Genomic DNA, 27,072 nt, shown 5'->3' on the forward strand with positions numbered 1-27,072 from the left:
CTCCTCGGCTGTAGGATCTGGCCTGTGCTGGGGCAGCTGACAGGGACTCGCTCCTCTGCAGTGAGGTGGTCAGGGCTCTCTGCCGCCAGCCTGCTCTGGAATTGCAGGAGGAGGAAAGAGTCCAGTTAGGAGGCTTTGAAGCACTTCCTAAGCATCTAGAGACACAGGAAACATGGTTGTGGGAACCCCGGGAGGTCCCAGGCCAAGTTGATTTTGGCATGAATGGGAGGCGCTATGGCACTTCGGGGAGCTCTAAACTGCAAGCCTAGATTCTCAGGCTCCCAATATAATGGACTTCCTTTGACCGTGGGCCTCCTGTGTGCCTGGCACACCACGCAGAGCGCTTCTTGGCCTTTTGATGGTCCCACAAGGTAAGTATCATTATCCCAGTCTAGTGGTGGGAAAGCTGATACTCAGAGAGGTTAAGTCACTTGCCTAAGGTCTCCCAGCCAGGATTCAAACTCAAGTTCTCCAACCAGGTGACCTTGGACAGGTCATTTCAGCGAGGTGTCTGAGTATCCTCCTTGGTCAAATAGGCATAATACTCCACATACCTTCTCCCTAGGGCTCTTTGTGAGCTCAGATTGGGGGCTGAAGGCAGAAGTCTGTTGTGAGCTGCAAATCTTTGTCTATTCAAGAGGAAGTGTGTAAGATGCAGGCTTTGTCTTGGAGATGCAGGAAGGTGCTGAGGTGTATGTTGGGGGTGTCTGAGAGCAGACTTTCCAGGTTGCACTGCTGGCTCCTGGGCTTGCTTGTTCCTATGGAGGTTGCGGGGTCTCCTTATGCAAAAGAACAGAAAGCTTGGCTTCACAATGTGGTAACGCAGGAATGGAAGAGAAAGGATCCCTTTATCAATCTCACAGAGGTAAGAGGTGAATTAATAATAATAATAATAATGACCGTCACCCACGTTGTGCTCATCAAGTGTGTGTTGGATGCTGTTCTATGCTTCCATTCATTAAGCACTTACTAAGTGATGGTCACCTTCCTAAGGGCTCTACATGAATTAACTCACCTAATCCTTATGAGCTACCAAGTATTATTATTCCCATTTTATAGATGAGGAAACTGAGGGAATTCCCTGGTGGTCCAGTGGTTAAGACTCTGCGCTTCCACTGCAGGGGGCCTGGGTTCGATCCCTGGTCAGGGAACTGAGATCCTGCAAGCCGTGCACGTGGCCAAAAAATAAAAATAAAAATAAATAAAGATGAGGAAACTGAGGCTTCAAGAGATGTAAAAAATGAAATTCCCAGGTTGTGGTGAGTTGGTAGATAGGAGTGGTTTCAGAGTCAGGCAATTTGACTCCAAAAGCTCAAAGGAGTTGCCTTCTTTCTCTGCAGTCGGTGTATTTCCCTGGTATTTGATCACATTTGGTGATGCTGTCCAATGTTTGAAGCTGAGCTTGTCAATAAGCTAGACTTCTTCAGGCTCTTCCCCACTGTACTTCCCTCCATTGCCCATCTGTGATGGGACCCGGTCTCTATTTCTGAGCCTAGATAAACGGGGGTGCTTATTTGACTGGATATATTCTGATTGGCAGGAAAGAGCGTCGACTGGGAGTCTTGTGCTAGGGGATCTGGTGCAGGCTCCACCACCGGCAGACTCCTGGGCCTCGGGCAAGGTACATCCCCTCTCAGGGTCTCATCTTCTCCTCTGTAGGATGAAGGAGATTGAGCTTGAAGGTCCCTGGCTGACCTTGTGGGAAAACTGAGAATTTGAGTGACTTGACTAAAGTCACACATTTCGTTCATGGAATTGCTGGGGTTAGTCCCTAGCTGTTGTCACCAGATGTCACAGTCTGGAGAAAGAGGCAGATGTCTACAATGTAGGCTCGCAATAAAGACCACAGACTGAAAAACGGGAGGCAGGCAGCAGGCAAGATTTGGGGTAGGGAGGTCTTCTCTCACCACCCTGGAGAGAACAGTAGATTGCTTCGCTGGCTCCCAGGACAACTTGTTGGGAGACGTGGAACCCTTCCCCCACCTCCCAGCCTTGGTCCCTCTCCAAGAAATGGGAGGCGGGGGCCCCATCTTTCAGTTCTGCTTCCTCCAGTCATGGTTGGCTGGGCCTTTAACGCAAGCCTGCTATGTCTGTGTTCCTGTAGCCCCCACCCAACCCATTATAAACAGTCCACCCCGGCCAGGGCCTCTCGTTGGACTGGAAAGTTCATTCCCCGTGATATGTGGGTCTGTGTTGAGACCCTCCAGAGCTAGCGAGAGTTGTTGATGAGTGAAAGGAGAAGCACCTGGGAGGTGGTGGTAAGTTGTGCGTGTGTGTTTTCTCACGACCTTCCCCTGCTTCAGTTTCATTTTATTCTGGCCCAGGCTGGGCACTCAGAAGGCTGTCTTGGACCCTCTGGCCAGCTCTCTTCTCCAAGAAGCTTCTTTTGATTCTTTTCAGCATGTATCTGCATCCCAAGTATAGCAGGTTGAATGGTGCCACCCCGCCAAAGATATGTCCACATCAAATCCCTGGAACTTTGAATGCTACCTTATTTGGGAAAAAAAAGGTCTTTGCAGATGTAATTAAGTTAAGGATCTTGAACTAATATCCTGGATTATCTGGGTGGGCCCTAAATCAATGTCCATTTAAGAGAAAGGCAGAAGATTAGGAGGTGATGTGACCACTAAGGCAGAGAATGGAGTGATGTGGCCACAAGGTCACAAGTCAAGGAATGCCATCAATTCCCAAAGGTGGAAGAGGCCAGGAAGGAGTCTCCCCTGGAGCCTCCAGAGGGACCATGGCCCTGCCTGCACCTTGATTTTAGACTTCTGGCCTCCAGAACTGTGAGGGAATAAGACTCAGTTGCTTCAAGCTACTAGGCTTGTGGTACTTGGTTGCAGTAGCAATAGGAAATGAACAGACCATGGAATCATAGACTCCCTGCACTAGAGAGCAGGGCAGGGTCATTGGAGCCACGCAGATGAAGCTTCACACTGGCTCTACCAGCAAGAGCCACACATCAGGGGGCTGCTTTGCCTCTCTGAGCCCCACGTTGCTCATCTGCAAAAGGGAGACCACAATGCCTACCTCCCAGTGCCAGTGTTTTGTTTTGTTTTAACAGCTTTATTGGGATATAATTCTAATGTCAGACAATTCACCCATTTAAAGTGTACCACTCAATGGCCTTTTTAGTATATTCACACAGTTGTGCAACCAACCCTCAGCCAACTTTAGAACACTTCATCATTCCCCCAGAAGAAACCTCATACCCACTAGCAATTGTTCCCCATTTCCCTCCACAATTCTCCCTCCACTGTGGCCAACTACGAATTTACTTTCTATCTCCAAAGATTTGTCTGTTCTGTATATTTCATATAAATGGAATCATACAAAATGTGCCTTTGTGTCTGGCTTCTTTCACTTATCAGGATGTTTTCAAATTTCATCCATGTTGAAGCATGTATCAGTACTTTATTCCTTTTTATGTCTGAGTACTATTCCACTGTATGGATATACCACATTTTGTTTATCCATTTATCCATTGATGGCCATTTGAATTGTTTCCATTTTTTTGGCAATTATGAAGTATGCTTTTATGCACATTTGTATACAAGTTTTTGTGTGGACACAGCCAGGGTTGTTTTGAAAATTAAATGAAGTAGAACCTAAGGTATCTGATATGTCCTCCAACAATTAATAATGAAAGATATTAGAGGAAATATGCCCCAACTCTTTCAATTTACAGATTAGGAAACTGAAGCATGGAGAGGAGCACAGACTTGCTTGAGGTCATCCAAGGCAGGAGAGCATAACACTTAAATGCAGGTCCATGAATCAGATTGCCCCGAACTAAATCTTGGTTGGACTTGGGTTACCTTATGTAGGTCACTTCACCTCTACGAGCCTCAGTTTACTCATGTGTAAAATGAGGTTAGTAATTGTACCTACCTCATATGGCTGTTGATGTGAGGAATAAATGTGCTAGACCATGTGTCTGGCACATAGTAGGTGCTCTGTACATCTTAGCTGTTATCATTCATGGTAGTGCCAGCAGCAGAACTTAGGTCTCCTGGCTCCCAGGTATGAGAGGTCTTGAATCTACACTTCTCCAGTTCCCTTTTCTGTATCATGGGCATCTTCCCAGTGTGACTGTAGGTTCCGTGGAGGAAGGACATAGGGCTTCTTCGCCCCACTGCCCTGAGCACATAAGAGGTGCCGAGTGAGAACCTTTGCTCACTTTCTTTGGCTCCTGCCAACACTGGCCTTCACCAAGTGACCCCGCTGGAGACTGTGGTAGGTGTTAATTCCCTGCATCTTTCCAACACCCCATGAGCTAACTGAGTGTGTCTCCCTTCCAGGCAGTGGACAGCACACAACCATGGAGTTGGGACCTCTAGAGGGCGGGTACCTGGAGCTTCTCAACAGCAATGCTGACCCTTTGCAGCTCTACCACCTCTATGACCGGATGGACCTGGCTGGAGAAGAAGAGATAGAGCTCTGCTCAGGTGGGCTCTCCTCCCTCTGGCCCCTTCCAAGTCCCTCCCCACCCCTCTGCCTGCAGTAGAGATGGCAGCCAGGTGGAGTCCTGGCTGTGGAATTCCGGTCAGCACCACGGACAGCTCCAACTCCCTGCCATGCTGGCTCCTAACAGGAACATCTCCCAGCCCGCCCTGCCTCTCCCTCCTTCCCCACCAGCCCTCTTCCCAGAACTTTCCTGCTTCATCCAAGTGGCTTTTCCTCCCAGAACCTGACACGGACACCATCAACTGCGAACAGTTCAGCAGGCTGTTGTGTGATATGGAAGGTGATGAAGAGACCAGGGAAGCTTATGCCAATATCGGTAAGGAAGCATTATGAACCTAGAAAAAGGACAATTGAAGGAAAAGATTCTTTTATCTGTTTTGTTAATCTCACCCATTCACCAGGAGCCTCCAGGTCCTCCCTCAGAAATCAGGGCAAGGGGGGATGGGGAGCGAGGGCTAAAAGGACAGAGAATCGGGGAAAGAAGGGAGATGGAGAAAGGTAGGGAAATAGACCCCTTCACTAATGAACACCAGGCAAACAAATCTCACTTCTCCACCTTCTGCCTCCATTTCTATACTTTTTTTCTATTTGTTGCTCTTCTTTCCTTCCCACAAAGCCCATATCATACGCCCCTCCCTCCCTTTCTCCTCAGCTCCTAAGCTAAACTACTCTAGTATTTGTAATAACTACCTTTGGGGGGGCACTTGTAGCCTGCAAATCACTGTGCATGTGTTATCACATTGAATCCTTACAAAAACAAAGGAAGTAGATACTGTTAGTATCTTCATTTTACAGATGAGGAAATTGAGGTTTAGAGAGATAAAGAATCTACCCAAGGCTGCATTAGAGATAGTAATGGGCAGGTCTGAAATTCAAAGTCTTTATTTTTCACCACAAGAAGGAAAGTATCTAGAGTGGGGCGGTTTGGTAAGGCTCAAGCTGAGAGGCTGGTTTGCAGCTTTAAAAAGACCTACAGTTTTCAGACAAGGGCAGAACTCTTTGGGACTCTCTGGGGAGAGGTGCTTCTGTTGTTTTTTGTGGGGGGTGAAGGATCCCTCCTTACCAGGTTCACCACTGTCTCATACAGAGGCTTTGTTGAATTAGAAAAAGATGCCCCTTCTTCTAGAGGATGCAGCCCCCATTAAGATGTAACAGCTTGGCTATCAAAGTGCAGGCTGGATTCCTGCCCCCATTTGCCCTTTTGGCTGGGCACCCTGTACAGTGAACAACCTGCACAGATGTTCTCAGTGGCCCTTTTCCTGGCATCCCAAGAATCGCATCACTTAGGAGGTCTGGCATGAAGATGGCTAGACTTTCCCCAACACATAGTTAATCCAGCATCATACAAGGGCAGCAGATGGAGAGGAGCAGTGACTGTATGTGTCTCAAAGATGACAGAACTGAGAACCTGCCTGCTTCCTTTCCTTCCTGGGAATTTACTTGGGAGAAGCAGAAATGTTTAGGGCTGAGAGTATTCACATTTCCTCACAACTGGAGGCAGTAATGAATGAGTTGGGCTTTTTCCCAAATCACTTAGGATTTGGGGGCTTTTTCCCCTTAGGGACAAAGGGGCATTTACACAGGAAGTGGGAGCATCTACACAGGAAGTGGGAGCAAGTGGAGGAGGCAGCTTCACCCAAGTCTGTTCCTCAAGTCTCTGGTCCTGGGCATGCAGTCATCTGAGGCACCCCGAAGTATTACATTGGCTTCCATACGTATAAAATGGGAATAATAATCACACCTGCCTCATGGGATGACCGTGAGGATTGAATAAGTTTCTGTGCATAAAGTGTTCAGAGCAGGAATTTGCAAAGAGTAAGCATTCAATAAGTGTTAGGTACCACCCCACCTCTACCACCAACACCATCATCATTATATTTATCATCATCATCATCATTATCACCATTTATGCCCTCACTCCATTCCTCACTCAGAAGCCTTTTATGGCTCCCCATGGCCTATAAAATCCAGTCCTAACTTTCCCCAACATGAAACTTTTACTGAAGACACCTATTTCTAAGAGTTTCCCAAACACCTCTCCTCACTCTGTCCCCACTACCCGGAAAGCCCTACACTTTTCACCTCTCAGACTCTACCCACCCCATCTTTCAAGGTCTGGCTTCAGGACCCCTTCCTCTGGGAAGCCCTCCCTGATTGCCCCATCCCACTATACACTCTCTCCTCTTGCCATGATAACTGTCTTCCCGTTGCCTCCAAGCCATGTTCCACTTCGTATAATTAACCACCATTGATTGAGTGTCTACTGTTTACTGGCTACTGTGTTGATTGCTTTAAATGCAGAGCCTCTAACCCTCACCATCCATCCCTGGGTTGTAGGTGTTATTTATTCTCATTACACAGATGAGGAAATGGGGGCCCAGAGAGGTTAAGTAACTGACCCAAGATTGTACAGCTAGTAGGGCAATTGGGGAGTAGAACTGGAATTTAAACTCAAACCCAAGACAACTCTACTAAGCTGTGTTGCACTACTTTATAGCAATAGATAAATTTGTGTGCATACATATCATCCCTTCAGTTAGATTAAGAGCCCATGAAGTTTCAGTGTTCCTTCATTAATTTGATCATTCATTCAGCAAACATTAATTGAGCCCCAGTGTGTGCTAGGTCTGGAGGGTCACGGTTCCCCGATGCCCAGCCCAAGGCCGGGCATACAATAAGCATTCGGTGAGAACTAGTTGATTGACTGCACTTCTTCTTGTCTGGGCAGCGGAACTGGACCAGTATGTCTTCCAGGACTCCCAGCTGGAGGGCCTGAGCAAAGACATTTTCAGTAAGTTGCGGGGGTCTTGGCTCAGTCTGCATTTTGTTCCTTGGAGAGTTCTGTAATACCCGACGACCACCCTTTCATGGATGGTCAGATCATCCCCAACATAGGGACAATGGGAGCTCACCTTGGATGTCCACTGACTGTGTGTGTTGGTGTCTTTGGTTTTTCCCCGAAGTCGAGCACATAGGACTGGAAGAAATGATCAGCGAGAGTGTGGAGGTGATGGAGGAAGCAGGACAGAAAAGTCAGAAAAGACGTGAGTGAGCCCCTCGCTTATCCAGCCTAGCCTTGCTTGACTCCCGGCCATGCCTTGGCTCTAAAACCTGTTACAGGGCTCCCAGTTGCTTCCCTCGTTAAGTTCTGTCTGCTCTGCCAGGCTTGGGTGTCCCACCCACCTCTTCCCTCACCACTGCTCCCTGGTGACCCAGGGAGGAAGCAGACGGCCCAGGATCAAATGGCCCGTCTCCTGATGGGTCTCTACCTCTGGCTGTTTTGATTGCCATTTCCAAAAGGACCTCTGGGCTCTGGCTTCTCTTTCATCCTTAGTTGTCACCTCTGTATTTAAGGGAGGTCTCTTCAAGCACAGTTTTTTTTTTCCCAGAAAGATCTGGGTTTGCATCCTGGATCTGCTGTTTATAGTCTATGTGAACTTGGGCGAGTACCTACATCTCTCTGAGCCTCCTGGTCCGTCTCCCTGCCTCCTTAATCTGTCCTTACCCGGCAGCCAATGTGGACTTTTAAATGCAAATCAGATCATCTTGCTGCCCTGCTAACCCTCCAATGGCTACAAAATACATACCACAAGGGCTGTTTGATCTGGCCCTTCCCACCTCTCCTAACTCGCTATGAGCCACCATGCTCCAGCCATACTGGCTTCTTTCCATTCCTGTAACCCATGTATCCTTTTCAGCCTCAGGGCCTTTGCACTTGCTATTCTCTCTATCTGGAATGTCCTCCCCCTTCCCATGGTGGGCTTGGGAATCGGTTAGGTCTTGGCCAGCATGTCACCTCCTCCTGAAGGCTTTCCTTGACCAACTTTTTCCATATAAATTACGTCACTTATTTTCAGCTTGTTTGTGTCTCTCCTTCACTGTAGCACTTGTCACAATTTGGACTTATTTATTGCCTTTTGCTTAGTTCCCCCACTGTGAGGACAGGGACCTTGACTTTCTTATTACTACATCCCCAGCACCTGGCACATGGCTGGCATGCAGGAGCACCTCAATAAATATCCACTGAATGAAAATTTCCATAAAATGGGCCTAACAGTTAATCAAGAGCTTACTATGTGCCAGACCATGTGTAAGCCCTGTACCTAGTTATTTAATTTGAACAGGTAAACAGGTGCATGGCATAAAAATTCAAAATGTGTAAAAAATATTCAGTGAAAAAAAATCTCCCTCCCATCCTTTTCCCCCAGTCCCTCATTTTCCCTCCCTGAAGACAACCTATGTTGCCAGTGCCCTTTTGGTCTTGTTAGGAATATTCTATTCGTCTAAAAGCCAGCTCTTAAAAAAATTTTTTTTTCACACAAATGACCACATTTTACCTACACTCTTTCTTCATTTAACATGTCTGGGAGGTTATTTTCTTAGCACTAATGGAAAACACATGGTCCTGCCTCCAGGAATTTCCCTTTCTTTCTATTTTCTTCCTTCCTTCCTTTCCTTCTTTCTTTCTTTCTTCCTTTCTCTTCCTCTCTCTTTCTCTTTTATTCTTCTTCCTCCTTCCCTTCCTCCCTCCTTCCCTTCCTTCTTTCTTTCTTTCTTTTTGTTTCATAAACATTTTCCCTAATATTTTGTTATGAAAAATTTCAACATACAGCAAAGATGAAAGAGTTGTACTACAAACAACCATATACCCATCACTTACATTCTACCTTCAGTGTTTGGCTATAGTGGTCTTAACGCATCTCTAGCCATCCCTCTATTCATCCACCCATCCAGCGATTTTATTTTTGGAACATTTCAAGGTAAATTGCAGACACCAGTACTGCCCCATATGTCCTTCAGCATCCTTGTTATTTTTAGGACTGTGCGGTATTTCACATAATCAACCATAATTTGGTTCATCAGCCTCTTGCTAAGGGACACATAGGGGTTTTCTCAGTGTGTTACGTGCTTGATACTCACTCAACTGATTTCCAATGCATTCCTGCGAAGTGGGAATCACTGCCCCCATTTCACAGATGAGAGATCAAAGGCTCAGAGAGGCTGTGTTGCAGAGACACACAGCTAGGAAGGGACCAAACGCAGGGTTTTTTTAATTTTTAGTATTATTTTTTTAAACTCAAACTCATCTTGTGTCCCCTCTGTGGCACTGCCTCTCCCAGTGCCTCACCGTCCTGGGTGCTTCAAGATGGGGTTTGGGCTCAAGCAAATGAGTGCGGGCAGAAATTGTTGGGGACTGGGGAGGGAAAGGAACCCCTAAGGCCACTTCCCAGCCATTTAAGGCAATGCTATAGGGCCTGCTGGGGTCCACAAGCCCCTCCTGGCATGGAATACCCCTTCCCTGGGGCTGTTGACCATAGTGTTCTCTCTGCAGCCTTCCCAGAGGAGCTGCCTGTGGATCTGAAGCACAGGAAGCTAGGTGAGCAGGGCGGGTGGGTCCTGGGAGATTGATGGGCAGGAAAGCCAGGGCCTCCTCAGGCCCGCATGTAAACTGGCCTTTGAAAGCCGGGTCTCAGAGAGGTGAAGCCACTTGTCCGAGATCACACAGCAAGTGAGAGGTGGAGTTGGGATTCAAACCAAGATCATGATTCCATAGCCCGTGCTCTGAAGTTCAGGGACTGCTGGGAGATTCAGCTCCTCCTACAAAGCCTCTCCCCTAACACCTCCCTCCTCTTAACTCTGAGTCAGAGCTGAGACCCCACCCTACCACCACCACCTAGTTCCACTGCCCCTCCAGGCCACACGTCTCCTTTCAGAGTGTAGAGTCACCTCGGATCAGCTGGTTACCCAGTGCCCTCCCGCCCTCCGTAGAGCCCCCATGCCTCAGTGAGCCTCTTCCCCCATACTCATCATCCCCCCACCATCCTCCCCTCCCTTCCTCTCCGCTCCCCTCCCACTCAGTTGTTATTGCAAAGGTTGGGCAACCAGCCCCGCTGTGGGGAACAGACTGAGGAATGAAAGCCTGATAGTCCAGTGGAGGAAGCCTGGTCCCTGCCCTCAGAAAGTTCTAATCTGATGGAGAAGACAGGGACCCTGCCCATGAAGACCCCAGGATGATGGAGAAATAGTCTCTGTCTTCAGGGAGCTCCCAATCTGATGGGGGAGGCAAGTCTCCACCCTCCTAGGGCTCCCAATTAAATGGAGGAGATAAACTCCTGCCCCAGTCTGATGGGCAGTGCTTGGGGCCTCTTAGGGGGCCGGGGGCTCAGTGACTGGTTGTAGAAGCTGGTAGGGGCCTGGGCTAACAGCCTATTCATAGGTCTATCCCACCCCTAGCTCTCCATGGCAGGAAGCTCTCAGGGCCCAGTCACAAAGAGGAAGCTGGGGGTAGAGGGCTGCCTGGCACAGAGCAGTTGCTGATGAAACCAGCTTCACCCAGGGCGGAGAAGAAGACAGGAGTTTCCTTCCACTGCCAGCAGAGGTCCGCTCCCGGAGCACTCCCTACCCTGGGAAGGCCCCTGCAGGCACCCACCCAGATTTCACCCAGCCTCTAACATTGGCCCTTCCTCACAGCTGAGCCCCTAGCCATGCCCGTGGTGACTGGTGCTTTCCTGGTGGGGCTAGTGAGTGACTCTTCGGCTCAGCCCTGCCCGTCACCACCTGCTCTGTTCAACAAGGAGCCAGCATCCAGCCAGACCCGGCGGAAAGACACCGGTATGTTAGGGGGCTTGGAGAGGGTGGGCTTCCCCACTCCCCGGAGGCAGGAGCCACCAGGGACAGGAATTCCTCCCCCTGCTAGTGTCCCCCACTTCTGTCCCAGCCATTGCCAGCCTCAGTGTCCCCATCAACCCAGTCTGTGCCAGAGAACATGCCCTGGAAGGAAACACATTCCTAGGAGACACAGCAGGGAATCCCCGCCAATTAGGGCATTCACCCGCCAGCCCTGTGCTTTCATCAGCTGGGAACTGAGCACCCACCGTCTCTGTGCCAGCAACACCACCACAGGCAAGCAGACACAGCTGTGGCTCTCTGGAAGACTGGAGCCCTTTAGAAGGGAGTCAGCTGTTAATTAAGATGTTAATGGAGAATCCCACCTCAACGCCTTTGTCTCTTGCAGCGCCCCCTTCCAGTTCCTTGTTGAGCTGCCTGAGTCTCCCTGCTGGACCCATCCAGATCATCCCCACTCTCTCCACTCTGCCCCAGGGGCTCTGGCAAATCTCAGGGGCTGGGACAGGGGTCTCCAGTATACTCATCTACCAAGGTGCGTATGCGAGGCCGGGCTCCCCACCCCCTCTGCCTGTGACCTGACTACCCCCTGATCCCATGCCCCCTCCACCCCAACCCTGCCCCAGACATTTGGCAGTTTTAGCCTAGCACCTTCTCATGATCCTCCTTCCCCAGAACACCCATCTCTGTCCCCGTTTCCCAAAAATCAAAGCAGAGGAGCAGAGCTCCCCAACGTGGTCTGGGTGAGTGACACACCAAGTGGCTAAGTGGCATTTTTTGGGTCACTTCCCCCGAGTAAGCCTTAGTTTCTCCTTTTTTTTCAAAAAAAATTAAACTTTATTATATTTTAAAATCACAGCATCGGGACTTCCCTGGCCGTCCAGTGGTTAAGACTTTGCCTTCCAGTGCAGGGGGTGTGGGTTTGATCCCTGGTCGCAGAGCTAATATCCCACATGCCTCATGGCCAAAAAACCAAAACATAAAAACAGAAGCAATATTGTAACAAATTCAATAAAGACCTTAAAAATGGTCCACATCAAAAAAAAAAAAAAGCACAACATCAATGCATGCTCATTAACAAGCCAAGCAATAAGAGATGCAAGAGTTACTGAGTCTCTCCCTCACTCTTTTAGTATACCGTTGTGAACAGTTTGGTATGCATCCTTGCACAGCTTTCTCTGAATTGCCTTGTTTCCAGGTCAGTAAAATGGTCCCTGCTGACCTGCCACATTGAAAGGTTGTGAATTGTCCAAGGGAAGGCATGTTGGGCTCTCAGGGATGGGAGAGAGAATGAGGCTAAGGGGATACTTCCACTCAATTCAAGAGCATTTTTTGAAGGTTGCATGCCAGTTTTTGTATAATGCATTGGTGCCCCAGGAGCAAGAGAGTGTTCTGGGCATCCAGGAAAATGAGTACTGACCACACAGTGGGAAAAGTGCCGTAGTAGCACTTGCCCTAAGCTCCCTATGAGCTGACTATGTCCATTTCACAGATGGGAAAACCAAGGCTCTAGGAGCCTAGTTGTAACTCCAGAGCTCTTTCCTCAACTTCGGCCTGAAATGTCTTCCTCTGGAAGTTCCCCTCGCCTTTCCCCAGACTCCCAGCCCCACAGCCTGATTTGGGGAGGGGGTGACCCAAGTGGGCTCCTTGTTGTTTCTATACTCCTTTCTCTCCCCATGTAGGTGAGGTGCCCCAGGCCAGCCAAACACCCCCCTCCAGCAACCCAGCTGTCCACAGCCTCCCGAAGTCCCCAGACCGGCCCGGCTCCACCAGCCCCTTTGCCCCATCGGCAGCTGACCTCCCCAGCATGCCTGAACCAGCCCTGACCTCCCGTGGAAACCTAACAGGTAAGAATCAGCAGGGCCTGTGAGAGTTACTGGAAGCAGAACTGAGGCCCTGGGGGAAGGGATTGCCTCAGACAATGAGATCCACGAACAGAGCTGCCTGCAGACACGGGCAAGTTGTGTTTGTGTAAAACAGGGCAGGGAGGGTCTCCAGGGAAGGGGGATACATGGGAGGGTTGGTGAGGGGAACAATTGGAAAATCCATGCCAAACCTAAACAGGGCCACCGGCCTTCACCATCTTGTTACATGGCAGGAAAATAGGCTCAATGCAGCCAGATCTTCTGAATTGTCAGCAGAATCTGGAGATCTTGATTTTAACATAGATATTGTGATTTTTAAAACACTGGTGAAAATTTTTAAAGTACAGCTGGCCAAAAAAAGACATCTTTGAGCAGGATACAGCCTCGGGTCACCACCTGGTAACCTCCATCTTGCGGAGACTCAGCCCACGTCAGCTCTGACCTTGCGATACTCAGAGGACTGATGCCCCAGAGGGAGGGAGGTCCCTGGGGCTCCCCTCACCCTAACTCTGACGCTGGCTTCTTCCTCTCCAGTGGATGAGATGTCCCCCACCCAATGCCCAGCAGCTCACAGGGCCTCCAGGAAGCTTCCCAAGTGGCCTGGTGAGTGGTGGCAGGGTCCCTCTGCCCGGGTGCTGGAGGCTTCCTGTCACTCATTCACCCAACACTTATTCAGTCCCTCACTTGTTGGCTCATTCATTCATTCATTCATTCACATGCTCATTTGATCCCGCCGTCTCAGCATTCATTCTGCCAGTTATACCTACACTTAGAGCAACATTTAGTGAGGACCTGCCCCTCGTAAGCCCATGCTAGGTGTTGACATCTTGTTTGTGAGGCTGAGAGAATGAAACAGGGAAGGGTGGGTGATTGAGAGAGTGGATGAAGGCAGGAGTGGATGATGGGTGTGGGAGGGATGGAAGGTGGGAATGAAAGGGCAGCTGAGAGAACGGCCAGACGACTGAGTCTGACTCTGTTCCAGGTACACTTCCAGGCACATGAGATGTAGTCAATCATTAAAGTTGTAAACAGGGACTTCCCTGGTGGTCCGGTGGTTAAGACTCTGCGCTTCCATTGCAGGGGCGCGGGTTTAATCGCTGGTCAGGGAACTAAGATCCCGCATGCCTCCCGGTGCGGCCAAAACAAACAAACAAACAAACAAAGTCATAAACAACCCCAGTATGATCCCCATTTTACAGATGAGGAAACCGAGGCCTAGTGGGGTATATCACATGCTCAAGATAACGGTAATAAGTGGTGGAGCTGGAACTTGAACCAGAAACCTGGATTCCACTATCTTAACTCTTACCAACACCCACCCCCCCATGACTTCCCTATGGTGAGTGAACAAAAGAAGAAGGTTAGTGAGTAAATGAAAGAGTGGACAGATAATCAAGTGAGAAGATGAGTGAATGAATGGGTGTAGGAATGAATGAGTGTCTGGGTAATTGAGGGAGGCAGCTAATCAAGAAGGCAGTCGGGGAAGACTTTGATGAATGGATGAACAAGCTAGTGATGGTGGCCGGGCTGGCCACTCTGCTGCCCTCACAGTGGCCAGTCCTGCCACTAGCATCCTCCTCTCCCCCACCCCACACCCTTTGACCTGTGCAGAGAGTGTGGAACAATTCTACTGCTCGCTACGGAACAAGTACCAGGCTAAGCCCGCAGGCCCGGAAGGCATCCTGGTGGAGGTGGACCTGGTGAGGGTAAGGCTGGAGAGGAGCGGCGGCAAAAGCCAGGACAGAGAGCTGACCACCCTGGACTGGGCAGAGCGGCAGCCGGCCCGAGGAGGTCTGGGCGAGGTGCTACAGGCCTCTAGCAACCACCGGCGGCCACGTGAGACGCAGGTGATTGCCGTGCTGGGCAAAGCAGGACAGGGGAAGAGTCACTGGGTCCAGGCCGTGAGCTGGGCCTGGGCCTGCGGCCAGCTGCCACAGTATGACTTTATCTTCTGCATCCCCTGCCACTGTTCGGACCGTCCGGGGGACACCTACCGCCTGCAGGATCTGCTCTTCTCCCTGGGTTCACAGCCACTGTCAGGGGACGACGAGGTCTTCAGTTACATCTTGAGGAGGCCCGACCGCATTCTGCTCATCCTGGATGCCTTCGAGGAGCTCGAAGCCCAAGACGGCTTCCTGCACAGCGCAGGCGGACCCATGTCAGCAGAATTCCGCTCCCTCCGGGGGCTGCTGGCGAGCCTCTTCCAGCGCAAGCTGCTGCGCGGCTGCACCCTGCTGCTTACAGCCCGGCCCCGGGGCCGCCTGGCCCAGAGCCTGAGCAAGGCCGACGCTCTGTTCGAAGTGGCCGGCTTCTCCGCCCAGCAGGCCGAGACCTATGTGATGCGCTACTTTGAGTGTTCGGGGGCCACCGAGCACCAAAAGAGAGCCCTGGCGCTCCTCCAGTCCCAGCCATTTCTCCTGAGTCACAGCCATAGCCCCACTGTGTGCCGGGCCGTGTGCCAGCTCTCGGAGGCCCTCCTGGAGCTAGGTGATGAGGCCCAGCTGCCTTCCACGCTCACGGGCCTCTATGTTGGCTTACTAGGCCCAGGAGCCCGTGACAGCCCCCCAGGTGCCCTGGTGGGACTGGCCAGGCTGGCCTGGGAGCTGGGCCGTGGTCACCAGAGCAGCCTGCGGGAGGGCCAGTTCCCATCGGCCGAGGTGAGGGCCTGGGCTGTGGCCCAAGGCTTGGTGCAGCCCACGCCGGGGGCCCCGGAGACCGAGCTGGCCTTCTCCAGCTTCCTCCTGCAATGCTTCCTGGGGGCCGTGTGGCTGGCTCTGAGCAGCGAAATCAAGGACAAGGAGCTGCCGCAGTATTTGGCATTGACCCCGAGGAAGAAGAGGCCCTATGACAACTGGCTGGAGGGCGTGCCGCGCTTTCTGGTCGGGCTGGTCTTCCAGCCTCGTGCCCGCTGCCTGGGAGCCCTGGCAGGGCTGGCGGCCTCCACCTCAGCAGACAGGAAGCAGAAGGTCCTCACCAGGTACCTGAAGCGGCTGCAGCCTGGGACGCTGAAGGCGGGCCGGCTGCTGGAGCTGCTGCACTGCGCCCACGAGGCGCTGGATGCTGGGCTTTGGCAGCATGTGCTGCAGGGGCTCCCGGCCCACCTCTCGTTCCTGGGCACCCGGCTCACACCTCCCGACACCCACGTGCTGGGCAGCGCCTTGGAGGCGGCGGGCCGAGACTTCTCCCTGGACCTCCGCAGCACTGGCGTTGACCCCTCTGGACTGGGGAGCCTCGTGGGACTCAGCTGTGTCACCCATTTCAGGTGGGGTCCGGGGGCAGGAGAGTGGGCTTCTTTGCCTTGGGCACCTACAGCAGTCTTGGTGCTGTGCCCAGTGCTGACTCTGTGGGGTCTCATTTAGTATGAATGGCAGCCAGATGGGGGCAGAAGTGATTCTATCCTTTTTTAAGATGAGGAAGCCAAGGCTCAGAGGGGTACAGTAGCTTGCCCAAGGTCACACAGCCAGCATCATTCTTTCAACCAGTATTTGAAGGCTGGCCTTATGCCAGGCACTGGGCCACGTCTAGAATCTAAGACTGGCCTGGGTTTGAATTCGTTTTCTTTTCTCCATCCCCTGATCAAGCCACCGTTTTTTCATGGTTAGATTAAAGCCATAGCCTCCCCTGACCTCCCTGCTTCCATTCTCCTCTTCCACTCCACTTTATATTCAACCATCGGCACCAGAAATTGCATCTGATCATATTCCATCCTTCCTTACAATCTTTCAGAGGCACCCCACCTCCCTCAGGATGAAGTCAAAGTTCCTTAATTTAAATTAAGGAATCTAAATCCTTCAGGGATCTGTTTGACCATTTAAGCCTAATCTCCAGAGAATCTCTCCCACCTTCCCCCTAAGCATACTTTAAGCTGTAAGGTCTACACCATTGTAGTGGTTCAACTGAGAATTTAGCACTGAGCTTCCTGGTAGCCAAAGCAAAAAGGGAAATAAAACCACTGGGAGAGTTGAGAAAAAGGAGGAATTGATGAGGGCTTGAGTGGTCATGGAGAACTTTCTAGAGGAAGTAGGGGTTAAGTTGAGGAAGGAAAGTATCTGAATAGGTAAGAGGTCCCTTCATGGAGCCGCCACCCCCCCCACCCCCCGCATTATGGTCTAGCCCGGTCACCATGGCTGGGTCTGAGGCCCTTCCTCCACAGGGCTGCCTTGAGTGACACAGTGGAGCTGTGGGAGTCCCTACAGCAGCATGGGGAGGCCAAGCTACTCCGAGCAGTGAAGGAGAAGTTCACCATTGAGCCTTTCAAGGCTGAATCCATGAAGGATGTGGAAGACCTGGGCAACCTCGTGCAGATCCAGAGGTGAGAGGGAAAGGGCATGGGAGCTGGTCCACACCATGCAGGACCTAATATTAAGTTTGCTATTAGCACTTCTTCCTCTTTTGGGGGTACCTCCCCTGCTCCCCGCCAGCCAATGACCATCCAAAATCTCTCACTGCAGTCACCACCCAGGCAGAGCCCCCAAGATTTATCACTCTGTCCACTTCAGAACTTGCCATCATGTACCCAATTCTTTCTCAGCTAAAGCCAAGGAGATATTCTCTACTGCTAAGAGTTCATAAGCTGCCTTCTGCATCTAGTAACACAAATGACACCTATGGCCACCTTTCAAGGCAGCCAGGACCAGTATCATTCCCATTTTCTAGATGGCAGAGGTCTAAGGTTCAGAGGGCAGAGGAAACGTGACCACAGAGCAACTGTCTTTCCGTCACTCCTTCATCATACATTGTTTGAGCACCTACTATGAGCTGTCTGGGATGGGTATGGGTAATGCCTCCTCTGAGGCTCTTTTCCGTGAAACACACAGTAATGCCTTAATAATATCCTGTCCTGAGATTTTTCTTTTTAACAAGGGGACAACAGTAGCCCAAGGAAGGCAGTCCTTCTGGGGAATTTTGGGCACTGGGGCAGGCATCCCCCCTAGGAGGGGGCTCCATGACAGGTGAGGAACCAGCTCTTCCCTAACATTGCCTGTTCTCTCCAGGACAAGAAGTTCCTCTGAAGACACGCCTGGGGAACTCCCTGCCGTCCGAGACTTAAAGAAGCTGGAGTTTGCGTAAGCAAAGGGGTAAATTGTCTCGGGTCCCCACGAGGTTCCTCCTCTGGCATTAGCTGGGCTTGTGCCACTAGAATGGAGATGTGTCCTCAGAATCATTCTTACCCTCTCGCCCCACCACTCTGGAAACCAGCTTCCAGCAGCTGGGGCATGGCCGGTCTGGGCTAGTCCTGGAGGCTCTCGGGGGTGAGGCTAACTTGCCCATTTGCTGGTGAACATGCTCATTCGCATCCACTCATTCAACAGACCTACTCATATGACCAAGGCCACTGTTCTCAATGAGCTTGCCGTCCAGTGTAAATAGATAATTACCATCTGCTGTGATTAGTGGCCAGAAACTCAAGGGCTGTGAGCGTGAAGACTTAGGGGAGGTCAAGGTGACTTCCTGGAGGAGGAGACTGAAGCATTGAAGCTTGACAAAGAAATAGGAATGAACCATGCTGGGTGGAGATATTATCTCCCCATTGTACAGAAGCAGACACTGAGGCCTTGAGAGTGTAAATTGTTTGTCCAAAGTCACAAATGTCAGGTCAGCCTGGCTGTTGCTCCAACAAACAAAAAAGTTAAATTCATGGTAGGTCCTTGTTAGGGATCTAAAATCATCCAACTATTAAGAAGGAATTATTAAACAACTACAGTGTACTCAGTGCCATAATCTTATTAATTTCAAGAGCCACTCTGGGAGATAGTCATTATCTTCCCCATTTTACAGATGAGGAAACTGAGGCCTAGTGAGGTTAAGTAACTTGTCCAAGGTCCCCAGCTGGTCACCCACAAGCTGTCTGCTCTTCCTGATCACAGCTCCCCCCCGTGCCCCAGAAAAAGCCAGGCGTTTCTTCTTCTGAACAGAGACAAGAGGCCAAATTTGTGCAGAGGTGAAAAATATTGCTGAAAAGAGGAACTGTATGAAAACAATCACCAAGGGCCCCTTCTGGCTTTGAATTATTTTTAGCTTAAAAAGCCCCTAGTTCAAGGTCGGAACTGTGCTCTGGGGAACAGCAGCCGTGGGGTAGAACAGCCCAGAACCCGGAGAGTAGCCACCTGCAGGCCAGAAGCCCTGAGAAAGTTCTGAGGAAAGAAGGAAGGAAGGAAAGGACTATTCTGGGCGTGAGACTGGCAGCCACCATGCCGGGCACCCTGTAGATCTCATGTGCATATAGATTAGGCCCCTCAGCCACTCAGAACCCTGCAGGGGCTCTGCTGGTAGACGATTCTTCCCTGATTCAACCCCCATTTACCTCTTCACCCTCACCTCCTGCGCTCTTTCCAGCCACGTGGGTCCTCTTGACGGTTTTCAACCTCACTAGGCATGGTCCAACCCCTGGGCCTCTGCATTGGCTGTGCCTTCCACCCAGGACACTTTTCCCCAGGTATCAGCATGGCCCACACCCTCACTTTCTTCTAGTTTTCAGTGAGAGAGGCCTTTTCTGACTCCTGTATTTAAAAGTACAGTTCTGCCCCGCTCACACTATGCTTTTCTGTGTATCAATTATCTCCCACACCAGAGAGTTTACCGATTTCTTTGATTATCTGTCTTGCCCCCTGGAATGTCAGCTCCACGAGGGCAATGATTTTTGTCTGTTTTGTTCATGGCTGTCTGCGTGACAGGCTTGATGGGCCTGGCACACAGTAGGCAAGCAATCAATATTTGATAAATGAATTCCTTAATCTTTCCAAAAACCTCCTAAGATTGGGGCTAAATTTGAGAAGATTGAGACTCAGAGGCGAAGGGATTTGCCCAAAAAGCCCCACAGAAGCTAAGTGGTAGAGCCCAGATTCAAATCAGATTACGGATTCCCATCTTGTGACCTTTCATTGAGGCTAGTAGTTCCCAGACTTTGGGGTTTCAAAGACTGAGAATATTTCAGAGTGAATTTCAGTGACTATGTGCAGTTACCATCTTTTAATTTGTATCAAGTATGTTCATTTAAACAAGTGAAATAACCGCTGCTGACACCATAATTTTATTAAAAATGAACATTTTATGTAAAATAGATAGCTAGTGGGAAGCAGCCACATAGCACAGGGAGATCAGCTCGGTGCTTTGTGACCACCTAGAGGGGTGGGATGGGGAGGGTGGGAGGGAGGGAGATGCAAGAGGGAAGAGATATGGGAACGTATTATATGTGTATAACTGATTCACTTTGTTATAAAGCAAAAGCTAACACACCATTGTAAGGCAATTATACTTCAATAAAGATGTTTAAAAAAAAAATGAACATTTTAATGTCAAAAAAGTTCAAAGGATATAATTTCAGAATAAAAGACTGTTCTTTACACTGAGTACACTTAACCATATTTTAAAAACAGGGACTTCCCTGGCGGTCCAGTGGTTAAGACTCCGTACTTCCAAGGCAGGGGCCGTGGGTTCGATCCCTGGTCGGGGAACTAAGATCTCACATGCTGCGTGGCGTGGCCAAAAATTAAAAAATAATAATAATAATAAAGAAAAGAAAAACAAAAAAAACAAAATAGCCCTCTGTTGTCTTTATTTTTCTCATTCTCTTGAAATCTGGTCTAAATGTCCATCCAGACTGTGTGACCTTGTATGAGTTAGTTAACCTCTCTGTGCCTCAGTTTCCCCATCTGTAAAATGGGGATAAGAAGTGCTCTTAGCTCAGAGTCATTGTGAGGATTAAATGAGGTCTGATATGAGTGATGGGCCCAGTGTGTTCCTGGCACATAAAAAGTGCTCAAGAAATGGTTCTATTTGTTATTAAAAAGCAATGGCAAATAAGTAAACCATCTTTCTCATCACTGGTGGTGGTCCTCAGGCCAGCATTTGGGAACCACTTCCCCAGGCCAGGGTGGGAGAAGGGTGCATGTGGATGTTGGCAGGAGTAAGAACTGGCTCCCCACTCAGAGATGAAAGATGGGGAGCCCCCAGCTGGGAGCCCAGCTGGCCTCTTGAGTGGGCTTTGTGGAATGTGCCTGAAGCAGAAGGGATTGGGGTCCCACCAGGTGGAGCTGGGGGGAGGTAAGGCCTCAGATGGGCCTGCCTTCTGTGGGGTCCAGTAGAGGGGCCATGACTGCTTCAGGGTCTTAACTCTGCTCTTTGCCTCCTAGGCTGGGCCCCATCTTGGGCCCTCAGGCTTTTCCCAAACTGGTGAAGATCCTTGAGGCCTTTTCTTCCCTTCAGCATCTGGAGTGAGTATAGACCCCGGAATCCCTCCTGGAGACCTCGGGCTTTGACGACCCCAAACCCTGGCCTTGTTTGTCCCTTTCTCTCTCTCTCTGCGTCCTGCTGCTTCCTCAGTGTGGCTGGTGTGAGTGACCAGATGCCCCCACTGCAGGGAAGCGATGGCAGAAGGAAATACCCAACAATAAAAATAGGTTGAATCCTTTCGTGATCTTCGAAACTCTTTTCCTCTCATGTGCTGCTCCCAGCAATCCCATGGGGAGGCAGGGTCGGGGAACATGATCCCATTGTACAACTGAGGTCTCTAGAGGTTAAGGAAGTTGCCCCAGCTCATGGGGCCGCCAGGAAGGAAAACAGTGACTCAGGTCCATGGGTAGTTAGCGCCTCGTCCACTTGTTGGCCTGGCAGTCCCAGGTGATGAAGATTTGCTCTCAAATGCTCGGACCTGCAGCTGCATCTGGCCATGGTGTGTTCAGGGGTGGGAGCATGGGAGGAGGCCGCTGCTGGGTCGGACGGTGGGGGAGGGTCGGGTGGCCTCCAGGGTGCTGGCTGATGGCCCCCCATCTGATTCCATCTGCAGCCTGGACTCGCTGAGCGAGAACAAGATCGGGGACGAGGGTGTCGCCCAGCTCTTGGCCACCTTCCCTCAGCTGAAGGCCCTGGAGACGCTCAAGTGAGTGCGCTGGGCCTGCCCTTCCTGCTGCATTTGTCCCCAAAGTCCAGCTTTTTTATTCTTTCATTCACTCATCCATTCAATCGTGCATTCGTTTAATCATCCACCCATTCATTCATTCATTCATTCAATCATTTCTTTAACCAGCCATTCAACCAATCATTTATTCATTTAATCAACAAATACGTAAGAAGCACTTACTATGTGCAGACACCATTCAAGGCCCTGGAGACCCAGCTTTAAACAAAGCAAAGCCCCTGACCTCAGGGATCTTCTAGGGAGGAGACACAGTAAACAAGCAAACAAGCATCCATAATTATGAAGTGTACAGTAATGAATGTGAGCAATGTTTAGTGAGAGAAAGACTGGGGAGGTGAGAGAGGAGAGATAGATTAGGATTTATCAGTAAAACATTATTATCAAAATAGTGAATTTCTATTAAAAAAAAACTGTTCTGGGTTTGGGAAATAGCAGATGGATATGATGCAGGAGGGTCAACATGATTTTTTACTGAACCTAGAGGGATCGTCAAAATCTATCCACACTCTACTCCACAACCATGATCAGGGCAGCCACAGAACTCACCAGAATTCACTTAGGGATTTCCTTGATGGTAGGACACTGAGACGTATTAAGTAATTTATAGTGTTCAAGGAAACAGTGTGAGTAAGTTAGATTTCCCTCCCTTCGTCCTTCCTTACATCCTTCCTCCCTCCCTCCATTTCCCTCTCTCTCCTACCTTTCCTTCCTTCCTTTTTTAACCCCACTTAAACATTTTCTAAGCACCTACTATGTGCTTGGCACGGCTGTAGGCACAGGGATAGAGTAATGAACAAAACAGACTCGACCCCTCACCTCGTGGAGTTCACGTCATTAAACAAATAATGTAAACCCTTATGTAATGACAGTGCTGAAAAATGGTCCAAAGGGAAAAGAATGGCTGCTATAAAATCATAAAACAAGTGTGGGGGGAGCACGATCTCTGTCTCATCTGCATCCTCACCCCCATCATCCCACTCAGCCTCAGGACGTGACTGCATCGTTTTACTGATTTAGCCCAAGTCTACCCATAGCACCCTCACACAGTTCAGCACCCACGACTCTCATCCAGGTAGAATGTCTTGTGCTTGCTGCCCTGGGATGCCCTGTGAGGAAGCAGGGGTTCCCAGCCCTGCCGGAGCCTGGGGTGATGGACACGGATGGGGAGAAGCATTCAGGTTTGGCCCTGAGCCCTCCCCTTGTTGTACTCCTGCAGTTTGTCCCAGAACAACATCACTGACTTGGGTGCCTGCAAGCTGGCCGAGGCCCTGCCCTTGCTGGCTGCGTCCCTCCTCAGGCTGAGGTGAGTGGGGCCCTCTATTGGTCAGATGCTGAGCTGGTGGGCTGGAGGGCGGGCAGAGAACCCCCTTGGTGCCAGCTGTAAGGTCGAACACTGGGACCCTGAAAGCAATCACTACAGGCTGTTCTACCACATCAGTGTTGCACAACTTGGTGGGGATAGGAAGTGGGGGGCGCCGACCAAAAATCCAACAGGAACACACACTCCTGGAGTTGGGTGATGCCACCGCCCTGAACAAGATTAGCAGCCCCTGGGGAAGGGCATCTGGCAAACTCTGGGCAAGTCACTTACTCATCCGGAGCCTCTGTTTCCTCATCTGGAAAATGGGTACCATCCCAATAGCCTATGGAAAGTGCTTGGTGCAATGCCCGGCTCTGGTGCTTAATAAATCTTGGTCCTCTTTCCCCGGGGCATGGCAGGACTGGGCCTTTTCTGGAGTCCAGGGTGGTTTCTAGAATACTGACTATGCACAGGTAGCCTTGGCTGGCTCTTGTCATGCACACAGCAGTCCGTGCCTACACTGTCACCTTCTGGCGGGCCTTGGAATAGCACATTCTTGCTTTTGCTTACTTCCAGCCTGGTGCCTTGTGGTTCCCCGGGACTAATGGGTCCTTCCAGCCCATTATCCTTCCAGCCAGGGTCCCTGAGTGCAGCTGCATAGGTTGTGTGCTGTGCAGTTTGTAGTCTATGTGATTGGCACGCCCTAGAGTTGTGAGGGTATCTAATATTCTCTAATATCAACCATGGGCCAGAACCTGTGCTAGAAACTAGAGATACAGCTATGAACAAAACCAAGGTGGGTCTTGCTCTCAAGTTCCTTGCATAATAAATAAGTAAGCACGTGCATAAACAAAATGTTTAAAACGCTGATTCATGCTGGGAATGAGGAAACTAACAAAGGCCCCAGAGGGTACGACAGGGAGTACTGAATTCACCAGGGAGGTCAGGAGACTCCTGAGGAGGTGACCCTCCCCCTTCTGTGGGATGTTCTCAGGGAAAAGCATTCCAGGGAGAGGAAACAGTAGAGGCAAAACCCCTGAGGTGGGAAAGAGGTTGGGTCTTTGAGGGCCAGAAGGGGGGCCTCTGTGGCTGGCTATAGGGAATGAGGGACAGAGGGTGGGAGATAAGGTGGGAGAGGTCAGGGAAGGCCAGATCATGCAGGGAGACCCTTGCAGGCCAGGAGAGTGGTTGGGGGCTTTTCCATTGTGAATGGAGAAGCAGGTGGGGCATGTGGGGGTGATATGTGATCTGACTGACACTTTAAGAAACCTCATATTGGGAGTTCCCTGGTGGCCTAGGGGTTAGGATTCTGGGCTTTCACTGCTGTGGCCTGGGTTCAGTCCCTGGTCGGGGAACTGAGATCCTGCAAGCTGCGCAGCATGGCCAAAAAACAAAGAAACCTCATATTTTATGGACTGTAAGATGCCATCCGTTTGTAAGACACCATTAAGAGGACAAAACGCTGCTAATTAAATGACATCCATTGTTAATGATCACAATGATTTTCAAATGTGAACATGTACATCTTGGCATCAATGAAATATGGGAAGAATCCTCTTCCTGTGGGTGAGGAAGGGCCTCCTTGTTCTAAGATCCATCCCAGGAAGGGATTGTAAAACCCCTACCTGGTTCCTGCCCTGGTAGCGGCCGACCCATGACATCAGGGGCTCCTGGAGTTTAGCTTGAATCCACTTTGCTGCAGTGTAGACTTGCTGCTTTTACATGCAGCCCTGCAGTGTTGCTCTGAGGCTGAGTCAAGGCAAAGTCACGGCCTTGAAATTAGAACCGTGGCTGCACCTGGCTTGTTAAAAGGACGCTCGTTAAGGAAGGTACAGCTTAAGTTGGCACCAGCGACACCTGTCGTGCTATTTCTGACACTGCTGATGGTGACTGAATATAATATAGAAACCCGAGCCTGCCCAGTGACTCTGGGTTTCTCTCTCTCCTGCTATCCCCGATGCTGCCCCACCCCCCCACAGTAACTTGTATAACCCTCACAAACCCCCTTGGGAGGTATAATAACCATAGTTAACATATAGTTCATTCCACATGTCGGGCCCTGTTCTGGGTGTTTTACCAACGTTAACTCATTTACTCCTCCCCACAATTACTCTATCATGCCCATTTTATGGAGGAGCAAACTGAATCACAGGGGAGCTGAGTAACTCACCAAAGATCAGACAGGCAGCAAGCCACAGAGCTGGGATTTGAACTTGAGCTGTCTCAGATGGGAAGCTACCTCCACTTAGTCCTGCTGCTTCCCTAGACTCACTGAGTGACCACAGAGAAGCAGCCTCAACTCCCTGGGCCTCAGTTTCCCCCTCTGTTAAATGGGGCAGTAATCCCGGCTAGGTGTGGCTCCCCTTGGGCCCTGACCCCCCAGCACCCCTGGCCCCTGCCCTGACCTCTGTCTCCGGCAGCTTGTACAATAACTGCATCTGCGACGTGGGAGCCGAGAGCCTGGCACACGTGCTTCCAGACATGGTGTCCCTCCGGGTGCTGGAGTGAGTGTGGGAGCCTGGGCAGTCGGGGTGGGGCCGGGACTTGGGAGGACCAGGGTCTCCTGCTGGCATCATGGGAAGGGCTGGGCTGAGGTCTGGTTTTTGAGAGTGTGGTGATGACCTTGGTCTGGGGCTTGTTGGTCCCCAGGGCCAGGATCCACAATGGGTTTCTCTTCCCAGTGTCCAGTACAACAAGTTCACAGCTGCCGGGGCCCAGCAGCTCACTGCCAGCCTGAGAAAGTGCCCTCACGTGGAGAAGCTGGCGTAAGTCTCACCAGTGGTGGAGGGAGAGTCAGTGTGTGGTTCACCTTGTGAGCCCTGAGCTCAAATCCCGCTCTGCCCCTCACCAGCGTTCAACCTTGGGCAAGCAGACACATCAACCCTCTGGACTCAGTTTCTTCTTCTTTTTTTTTTTATTTCTTTTGGCAACACTGCATGGCTTGCGGGATTTTAGTTCCCGGACCAGGGATTGAACCTGGGCCCTCAACAGTGAGAGCACCAAGTCCTAACCACTGGACCGCCAGGGAAGTCCCTGGCCTCAGTTTCTTCGTCTGTAAAATGGGAGTGACAATAATATTTACCCCCTATTTAAATATTTATATCAATATAAATATTTGTCAATATACTCAGAAGAGTATCTGGTACACAAAAATGTTCTGTATACTAGGCTGAACAATATGAAATTGCTTATATTCAACCATTTTTGACCTACACACCTGGCAATTTCATATGGTTGAAACTTATTTATTATTATATCACTATGATGTCTACTGTCCAGTACTGTACTTTATTGTCTTTCAAAGCACTTTCGTCTACATAATCACTCATATCTTCTAGGAGGGGTAACGTGGCTCTTGTAAGACCCATTTTGCAGATGAGGAGAATAAGGCACAGATAGGTTAACTAACCTTTTTGAGATCACACAGCAAGTCAGCGGCAGAATCAGTTTTTAAAAAGGGGTCTTGGGGCTCCTAGGCCTCTGGTGTCCCCATGACCCCACACTAGGCTAGGTGGGAGGAGGGATTTGGGGGAAGCTTGCGTTGGGGCCACCCCCTCTCCTCTAACCTCTGTGTGCCATGCCCCCATCACAGGATGTGGACGCCCACCATCCCTTTTGGTGTCCAGGAACACCTGCAGCAGCTGGACTCAAGGATCATCCTGAGATGATCCAGGCTTTGCCTGGGACAAGGTAACTGAGGTGAGCTTGGAAGGGGAGAACAACGGGGGTCCCTGGGGACAGTGTCCTGTGAAGTCAGAATCCATAAAAGATGGGTGGGGCAGCAGGTGGGAGCTGGGTGACAACTCCTGGACCATGTGCCATCTGGGCCCACCCCGTATCCCCCTGTGCTGGGCTCGGTGGGGTGTCTTCTAAAGGCTTTGAGGACTTGGGCTCTGAGG

The 27,072-nt window shown here is 50.4% G+C and overlaps 1 protein-coding gene across 6 annotated transcripts in view; it reads left to right on the forward strand.

Moving 5' to 3' along the window:
• Positions 1-27,072, forward strand: part of LOC132349780 (MHC class II transactivator-like) — a 43,854-nt gene that overhangs the window by 13,668 nt on the left and 3,114 nt on the right. For 3 of the 6 annotated variants that reach the window (XM_059898528.1, XM_059898524.1, XM_059898529.1), the window contains exons 2-19: positions 4,302-4,448; positions 4,688-4,783; positions 7,196-7,258; positions 7,431-7,511; positions 9,800-9,844; positions 10,939-11,079; positions 11,483-11,626; positions 12,774-12,938; positions 13,491-13,559; positions 14,568-16,218; positions 17,110-17,268; positions 17,951-18,022; positions 21,089-21,169; positions 21,742-21,834; positions 23,090-23,176; positions 25,594-25,677; positions 25,855-25,938; positions 26,766-26,872. In XM_059898528.1, coding sequence (XP_059754511.1) covers positions 4,302-4,448; positions 4,688-4,783; positions 7,196-7,258; positions 7,431-7,511; positions 9,800-9,844; positions 10,939-11,079; positions 11,483-11,626; positions 12,774-12,938; positions 13,491-13,559; positions 14,568-16,218; positions 17,110-17,268; positions 17,951-18,022; positions 21,089-21,169; positions 21,742-21,834; positions 23,090-23,176; positions 25,594-25,677; positions 25,855-25,938; positions 26,766-26,841 — 3,338 coding nt within the window. In that variant the 3' untranslated portion in view covers positions 26,842-26,872. The remainder of the gene's footprint in view (positions 1-4,301; positions 4,449-4,687; positions 4,784-7,195; positions 7,259-7,430; positions 7,512-9,799; positions 9,845-10,938; positions 11,080-11,482; positions 11,627-12,773; positions 12,939-13,490; positions 13,560-14,567; positions 16,219-17,109; positions 17,269-17,950; positions 18,023-21,088; positions 21,170-21,741; positions 21,835-23,089; positions 23,177-25,593; positions 25,678-25,854; positions 25,939-26,765; positions 26,873-27,072) is intronic. The other 3 variants (XM_059898525.1, XM_059898526.1, XM_059898527.1) reach the window with 3 other exon arrangements.

Source organism: Balaenoptera ricei, chromosome 15 (genome assembly GCF_028023285.1).
Source record: "Balaenoptera ricei isolate mBalRic1 chromosome 15, mBalRic1.hap2, whole genome shotgun sequence".
Lineage (NCBI taxonomy): Eukaryota > Metazoa > Chordata > Mammalia > Artiodactyla > Balaenopteridae > Balaenoptera > Balaenoptera ricei.